The sequence below is a fragment of the Fukomys damarensis genome, unplaced genomic scaffold (genome assembly GCF_012274545.1).
Source record: "Fukomys damarensis isolate Sample0158 unplaced genomic scaffold, DMR_v1.0_HiC HiC_scaffold_12, whole genome shotgun sequence".
Lineage (NCBI taxonomy): Eukaryota > Metazoa > Chordata > Mammalia > Rodentia > Bathyergidae > Fukomys > Fukomys damarensis.
In genome coordinates this window covers 12,582,730-12,591,529 of record NW_022900924.1, presented here as the reverse complement: position 1 = coordinate 12,591,529, position 8,800 = coordinate 12,582,730, and the positions used below count along the sequence as shown (strand labels likewise).

Sequence of the window (8,800 nt, the reverse complement as noted above, 5' to 3'; positions counted from 1 at the left end):
TTTTTTTTTTTTTTTTTTTTGGAACCAGGGATTGAACTCAGGTCCTTGCGCTTGCAAGGCAGGCCACCAAACTGCTGAGCTAAATTCCCGTCCCTTCATACCTGTTCTTAATATGTCACCTCAGCCTGCTTTCATACTGTAAGAGCAGGGTTGAGCACTTGTAACAGGAACTGTGTGGCATGCAAGCCTAAGATGTTTATCATTATGTCCTTTACTAGAAAAACTGTTGCTGATTCCTGACCTAGACACAATATGATTTACTCCTTGAGACTGGGCACCAGGTTTCCCAAACAAAATCAGGGTTTATTGGCAAGAAAGAAGAAAAGAAATGACACGATATGCTGTCCTAGACAAACTCTCCCAGGTGTGCTCAATGATGTTCACTGTTGCCTTGTTTGAAATAACTCAAATTTGGAAGCAAAATATATCCATCAAGAGAAGAGTAAAAAATGTGGTATATTCATATTATGGAATACTCCAAGGAATCTCAAGCAATGAGCTGAATTCAGTGGTATAAATTCTTAGTTAAGATAAGGCAATTATTTGTGTGCTTGATATTATTTATGTAAATTTGAAATATACCTGAAATAATACTGTAAATTATTCACAGACACGCACATATATTTTTTAAATATGCTAGAAGAAGCCAGGTGTGGTAGTGTGTGCCTGTAAATCCTACTCCTCTGAGAAGCTGAGGCAGGCAGACCAGAAGATTGAGTCCAGCCTGGGCAACTTAGCAATTTAGCAAGACACTATCTCAAAATGAAAAACAGAAAAAGGGCTGGGGCTGTGCAAAGGCCCTGGTACAATCCCAGTATTGAAAAAAGAAAGGAAGAAAAAGGAGGGAGAGTCTCACATTCAGAGACTGGATCATGGGGGTGCTATAACTCATCAGTGGAACATTCCATTGATGAGTTGATAGCTGACTGTGCTATTTGGAGGTAGGGCTTGGTCAGAAGAGGATGGTCACTGGAACTGGGACCTGGAAGGGTATGTTTTTGTCCTCAGCTCCTTCCCTCTCTTTCTGCTTCCTAGCTGCCATGACATGAGCAGTTTTCCTCCATCAGGCCCTTCCACCATGCCATTTCTGCCTTGGACCCAGCCAACCATGGACTGAACCCACTGAAACTGTGAGCCAAAATAAACCTCTTCACTGCCTCAAGTTCCATGTGTCAGGAGTTTCTTTCCCAGCAATGAGAAAGCCAATCAATACAACTACCCTTTAGGAGGAGTATTCTTCCAGGTACTGAGAATGCTGTGGAAAGATTGCCATCAACTATCAGACCCTTGTAAGGATTGTCTCGGTTAAAGAAATGGCTTTTTCCAAGATCATATTTCCTTACACGTGCACTCTGTATCCTCTGACAAACCAACATGGAAGTGTAAAGGCCTAGTGTCCTTTATGACAACTTGAGATGATGCTAAGGTACAGAGCTCCATGTGACAGGAACAACATCAATAGCTCAGCTTTTCTCTGTGCCAAATCTCTCTTCCTTCTCTTACCTTCCATAATGGCAGTCCCAGCATGTCCCTAAAAATGCAGGCTGAAATCCATCTCAGATTCTGCTTCCTGCTAACCCTGACCTGTAACAATGACCGTGTTAGACAGCTCACTGTTTCTTCAGTGTTCCTGGTGGGTGGGTGCATGGCCAGTAGTCTGTCCTGCTGATGTATGATGATTGATCTAGTGAACCAGGAAATGAACAGTCAACAAACACTCGATCTATCAGTGTCACGATCTTGGGTTTCCCAGTTTCCAGAATTGTGCGAAATAAATTTCCATTCCTAATATACATAGGATTTATAGTTTATAGCATTTTGTGTGTGAGAATAGATTATGGAATGTTTTTTGGGAACAAGATCTTGCTATGTAGTCCAAACTGGCCTTGAACTCACTATGTAGCCTATGCTGGGTTCAAATTCATGATCCTCCTGCCTCTTGAACCATACAGAGTGCCAGTGGAAGTCAAAGAATGACACAGGTAAGGTCACCGACCGGACAAGAGATGTGCTCCTGACCCGAGACAGACTGCGCAGTTGCTCTCTCTGGGCTGGGTCTCCAGGGGTTCAGGAGGCTTTGCCATCATCTGGCTGTGAGGTGCAAATGTGTCCAACACAGTTCTGCCTTGATCTTCCAGTGCTGGTCCTCGGTCTGTCTTCTATCCTAATATATCTCAGTTCTGTCTCGACCCATTTATTCCTCATCCATTTGTTCTTGAACTGATGACTTCTAGAAAGACGGATCCTTTTTCACTATCCCTGTACTTAGTTCCTTGACAGACACTAACTACTTGGATCAAGATTCCAGATCCAATTTATCAGGTCCATTTCTCTATCCCTGGACTGTTCCATGATATAAGACCTTTTCACCCAAAGGCTGAAAGGCTACTTTTATGTCTACATTGTGCTGTTGTTTTCAGTCTAACGCACGTCACCTACTTTCCTACCTATACAGAAAAGTACAATGGGTTTTTTAAAATTTCCCCAGAACCTACTATGATATATGTACTCCAAAAATATATGCTAGTATTATGGATTTTGATGCTAGGAATGAGGAGAAGGACCAAAAATGGATGAAGAAAGATAATGTAGAATGTGGTGCCTACATTATTAACTAGCAGTTGGTATTCAAACATTCCACAGATATTTACTGAGCACTTGTTATGTATTTTTTGCAGTACCGGGGATTGAATTCAGGACCTTGGGCTTGTGAGGCAGGCATGGTGCCACTGAACTAAATCCCCAGCCCTAGCACTTACTATATATAAAGTGCTGGGTGCTGGACCCCTGCCATTTCCCCCCACATCTAAGGATGACAGCATTTCTATACCTCTGGAGAACTGATTTCTCTCATTTCATATGATTCTGATGACAATCATGGAACGTGTGCTCTATTTGTATACAGGGCATATATGTAATCAGGCCTGGCCAATCACAGTACCATGTGCCCTTAATTTTGGACATGCGATCCAAGGTGGACCAATCAGAGTCTTTTCTGAGATGTTGACAAATATGTATGGCTGCTGGGAGTGAGAAGTATCTTCTTTTCTCTGTTTTTGCAACTGAGATGATCTGATAAGCTTGGAGCTGTACACAGCAATGCTTTCCTCCAGCTGTAATAAAAGAAAGTGAGGCCAACAGAGGAAAAGAAGAAGAGAAAGGGAAGAAAGGAGTGATGGAGAGAGACGAGAGAGAGAGAGAGAGAGAGAGAGAGAGAGAGAGAGAGAGAGGAGAAAACCAGAAAGGGAGACCTGAAACCTCCCTTGGGAGCCTAAGTTTAGCTCTACTTTGGACATCACAGAGCAAAAACAATCATAAGGATCATAAGTTGGCAACCATTTTCTTTTGTGTTCTAAAAGCCTTTGAATAGAGACTTGAAACTGGTGAATGGTACAGTATGTGCACTGCCCCCCATGGAGCGGTTTGCTAGGAAAGATGCTGTTATTCCTGGGCACCAGGGGGTACCCTGAGATGTTTCAGAGAGGAGAGTGTCCTGGTCGGATTCATTTTTTCCAAGGCTCCCTGGCAGCTGTGTGATTCGCTGGCAGGAGTAAGAGCGGAGGCGGAGGACCAGTTGGAAATTATGCTGCAGTCCAGGCTTGGGGACAGCACCTTGGGTTTAGGCTTGCCAGATTTAGCAAATACAAATACAAGACACTCAGTTAAATTTGAATTTCAGATAAGCAAAGGATTTTTTTTTTTAGAATACCATATCTGTGGATTTATCTACCCATGAATGAAACATATTTTTTAAAATTGCATTTACATTACATTGAACATGTATAGACTTTTTCTTATTATTAGCCCTTAAACAACACAATATAGCAACTATTTACCTTGTATTTTGGCATCATAAGTAATCTAGGGATGATTTGAAGTATACAGGAGAACGTGTATAGGTTAAACGCAAATATCACATCATTTAGATAAGGGACTTGAACATCCATGAATTTTGGTATCTAAAGGGGCCCTGGAACCAATCATCTGAAGATATCAAGGGATGATTGCATAAATACATCCTGAAAATTGCACGGGACACACTCACAGTAAGAAGTTATCTGCTTATTTGAAATTCATATTTTGCCCAGGCATACTGACATTTTCTAAAATCATTGTCTACCTGGAATTCAACTTTAACTGAGCATCTTGCATTTTACCTAGTAACCCTACTTGGACTAGGATGGTTCTGGAGGAGCTGGAGAAGGTATGGGCAGATGCCAGATATATTTTAAAGGTAGAGTCAACAGGGCTTGCAGGCATAAAAGGTGAAGATGAGAAAGAACTCAGGTTCCTTCCTGAAGCATCAGGATAGTAGCATCATGGGCTGAGGGGAAAATCCAAATGGGGTTGCAAAGAACTAAGATGTTAGGGAAGACTTGCAATAGAAAAAGTTGGGAGAGATGGTTTGGAATTTAAAGAAAAAAATGCTAGGTTCCTGTTTCACGATGTCTGTCAAAGGGATGCTAACAAGAATACTTTTTTTTTTAAGAGTAGGAAAATGTACTGGGGAATGGGAACGGGGAATAAGAATAGGTCCTGAGGGCAGGAGGGGTCCCCAGTGGGTTGCCCATGAATACCTTTTGTTCATGTGCGGGCTCTAGACACCAGTGGTGGAGTGCTGCTTCTGAAGTAGGCAGACTGAGAAGCTCCGGGAGTGAGATCAGCTCTTGTCCTGGTCCTGCGCTGGAGAGTGAGCACCCATCCTGGGGAATCAGCCAACATCTCATTGAGCCGCTCTGATGAGCACCAGGCTGGAGCTGAAACTTCATGCCAGACAAAAGGGCCCCAAAGACAGAAACTGTTCCTATACTGGAAGACGTTGACTCTCTCCAAGGGAAGGACTTGAGAACCAGACTGGAGAGATTAAAAAGTAAAGGGCATCCATAAAAACATAGAGTGTGGTAGTACTGATGCCCCAGCTACTTGGGAAACTGAGGCAGGAGCATTGCAAGTCGAGGCCAGCCAGGGCACCTTAGTGAGACCCTGTCTTTAAAAAAAAGGGGGCAGTGAGGGGCCGGGGATTTAGCTCAGTGGTTCCACTGCCTGCCTCACAAGTGCAGGGTCCCAAGTTTGATCCCCGGTACCAAAATATTAAAAAAAAAAAAAAAAAAAAGGACTGGGATGTAGTTCAGTGTTTGATCTGCACAACAGAGTTGGGGAAGGGGCCTGTGGGGAAGGCCCAGGGGACTGAGGACAGAAACAGAGGTGGGGAGGGGAAGAAACATTGTCCATATGAAACAACTTCTTTTTAATGGCTAAGTGTGTAAGTGGCAGCTGACACTGAAATTTATCTGTGCAGCATTTTAAAAAATGGAATCAGCAATAGGAAAGTTCTCAAGAATAAGCAAATTGTGGGCCGGGGGTTTAGCCCAGTGGTTCCCCCGCCTGCCTCGCAAGTGCAAGGTCCTGAGTTCGATCCCCGGTACCAATTAAAAAAAAATAAGCCAAATGTTTTTTGCTACAGATAATTTAAGCCCAAGCCCCCCACCCACCGAATGTTGTATTGTACTAGTAGGAAAGTATCAAACATCAACAAAGACCGATAATGCTCAGGGCAAAGAACACACCAGGGGTAATGTTGATATTCAAAAGTGCTACTTACATCATGCTGATGTTTTTTGTCCAGGTTATAGACAGGGTGTTTTGAAATCGTTGTTTTCACGTTAATCTCCTAGTATTTCTTACCCATTAGTGAACCCCAGTTGAGGTATGATTATCTGGTCTCTACAGAGCTGAGGAGGAATCTATGTAAATGATAGAGCTTTTGACTCAGTTCAGGGATTGCTAAAGAGTGGATTTTTGTTGGGTTTAAAGGTCACCGATTGTAACCTCTCCTTTTTAATAGAAATTATTTAGTTATTATTTGTTTATGGTACTAGGGATGGAGCTCTGGACCTTTGCACTGAGCTCTATCCCTAGCACTTTGTATTTTTTTAAGTGTAGAAAATAGTTTATCATTCAGCAAATAATCCTCATTATCCAACACTTGCCGCCCTCATCTTCCCACTTAGTGCCTTGTGAGCACTTTGCCTTTTCCCTTCTGCTCCAGGCAAGTGGGGACCCCCAGAACTTTCTGAGGGCAGCCACAGCCTCAGCAGTGACCTCCTGGCCCCTCAAGTTCTTTGAAAGCATGCAAGTCTCTATTGTCTTTCTTTAGCCCTCACTGTCCCCCTTTCTAGGCAATTGGAGGATTGATCACCCTCTGATAAATTTAGGTGGAAGAAGGTGTTTGCGGAGGTGACCAGCGAAGCATCTTGAGATGGGGGATTAGCCTTGATTACTACATGTACCATGTGTGATCAAAAGTCTTCCAAGCAAGATGCTTTGGTGCTGGCTTTGAAGGTGGAGGAAAGGACCACAAGGCAAGGAATGCAACGCATGCTGTACCTGAAGCAGGAAGAGGCAAGGAAGCAGATTCTTCACTGGAGCCTCTGGAGGGACTACAGCACAGCCAGTGCCTTGACTTCAGCTCAGAAAACTGATTTTGGACTTTGGGTGCATAGAATTATAAGAGAATAATTGCACGCTTGTTTAAACTACTTAATTTGTTACAGCAGCAATAGAGGGCAATTATACTTTCTAACCCTGTATATGAGAACAAATGAATTAATCTCTGATCTTATCCCTACCCTCACCACCTTCTTGAGATCCACCTGACCCTGAAATAAAGACGTTCTTGTGCCTCTGATGTCTGTGGAAGATGAGGGAGATGGGAGGTACTTTGGGGAAGGATGAAGGCCATGTGGTAAGCATCTTTCTGGAGTTCCAGCAGAAGCTCAGTTGGGGTTGCTAGGGGACAAACCTAGGACATTTGGATAATGGGGTGTCACGAGCCGGCGATGCAGAGTACTGTCCAGCAGTGTCTCAAACCTGAAAGAGCAGCGGGGGGTGGAGATGGGGCAGAGAGAAAGAAAGGACGCCAAGACAAGAGTCTGATCAAGGCGATGTTTATTGCAGGCAAGCATCAGCCTTTTAAAGGAAAAAAAAAACCCCACAAACTATTATGGGCTAGAATTACCATAGTAACCTCAACACCTGCTCCACAGAAATGAGAGTTCATACAGGAAAGAGAAAACAGGCTCAACAAAAACAACCACCATGGGTAGTAGTAACCCAGACAACCACACGTCTGAGGGTCAGAGACAAGAAGCTGCAACTCTCAGGAATTCCGCAAAGGAAATACACCACCTTCTAAGGTGGAGGAACTTAACAAAATGGAGTTACTAAAGTTAACAACACTTGCAACTAATAATCATGATTCCCACAATGGGGGAAAGAAGAGCCTGGGAGCATGGGAGACACTAAGACTGAATTCTCAGAGTTCTTTTCCTACAGATGTTTTATTTTGGTCCTGAATCCCTTCACCCTTCTTCAATTTTGGGGAACTCTGTCTCCCCTATTTTGGGTGGAAATCCAGTTTATCACTACCCTCCCCACCTCCTCCAGGAGTTGGGAATGTGGCTTAATTAGGGAGAAGGGGTGAGGGGAATTTCTCATGATAGATTCATACCAGGATCACTAGGAAGAATAGTTAAAACACAGATCACAGGGGTTGCCTTGCAGAGTTTCTGAGTTACTGATTTGCCTTGAGGATTTGTGTTCCAAATGAGTTTCCAGGTGTGGCTGTCCAGGGGCCACACTCTGAGGATCTTTGCTCGGGATATTTGAATCCCAGAAGAAGGAAGCCAGGCAGCGAGCTCATTCTATGGAGATTGTTCGTGAGTTCTGTTCCTGGCTCATGGAACCCATGAATTTGACCTAATTCTTGGAATTCTAAGCGTTTGGTTATTTTCCTTTCTATTTAACTTGGTGAACCATCCCTCAAGTTTAGTTTCTTAAGGTAGCATAATTTAGTTTCTGTTGCTTGCAACCCAAGAACTTGAATAAACTACCTGCAAGGAACACTCTTGATATGGACACTAGACTTACAGAGCTCAAGTTCACCACAATCTCTATCTGCCAAGACTTTTAATATGGATAATTAGCCATAATTTCTTGACTACTTTATGGATGCTAGGAATTTCATGGGCATTTTATCAGGCTTATAATCACTTTGAAGGGTATATATTCTTACTTTTCATCTGAGGAAATGGAGGCCCAGGAATTTACTATTGGAAAGTTAGAAAGACAAAATCTACATAAACTTTGTCAGTGAATGGGAGGCACCACCAAGAAAAGGACAATATTTTCCTTCCTCTTAGAATGTTCTTTCTGTTTCTCCCATTTGCTCTGAGCGAAAGGCTGCTTGTCCTACTCCTGTAAAAATTCTTCTAAAGGGGTGAGAGGAAGTAAGTGTTCACTTGATCAGTGTAACTTAGTGTTTAAAATTTTTCAGTTTACCTTGTGATTTAAATATTAGATTTTTATAAATTCTGGAGATATCAGCTGAACCATAGTTGGCTTTTGACTTATAAGTAGTAAAGCAAGTTTGAGGACCCTTGAGCTCCACATGGAGAGCATATACAATGCAGAAGGTTAGCTAATTATCTGCGCTCTGGGGTAGGGGCGGGGCGAGGGCGGGGAAGGGGCGTGGTCGTCCGCCCGGAACCCAAAAGCGCTACCGTTGCTGTTTCCGGTCGCGGCGGACACTTCCCGCGAAGGAATTGTGCCGTAGCACCGGTTGGCGAAGGAGGGTACGGAGGCCCCGGAGCAGCGACTATGGACGACCACGGCCTGGAGGAGTTCCGTCGGCGCTGGCAGGAGGAGCTGGCGCAAGCCCAAGCGCTGAGGAAGCGGCGGAAGCCGCGACGGCCCGAGCAGGCCTCAGGGTACCTGGCGCTGGCCCAGGGCCTCCTGGAAG

At 43.8% G+C, this 8,800-nt stretch overlaps 1 protein-coding gene across 1 annotated transcript in view; it reads left to right on the top strand.

Moving 5' to 3' along the window:
• The first annotated feature begins 8,566 nt into the window (after positions 1-8,566).
• Fbxw8 (F-box and WD repeat domain containing 8) overlaps positions 8,567-8,800 on the top strand; it is a 105,122-nt gene continuing 104,888 nt past the window's right edge. Inside the window, exon 1 of the mRNA XM_010604104.3 lies at positions 8,567-8,768. Within this exon, the coding sequence (XP_010602406.1) occupies positions 8,659-8,768 (110 nt within the window). The 5' untranslated portion in view covers positions 8,567-8,658. The remainder of the gene's footprint in view (positions 8,769-8,800) is intronic.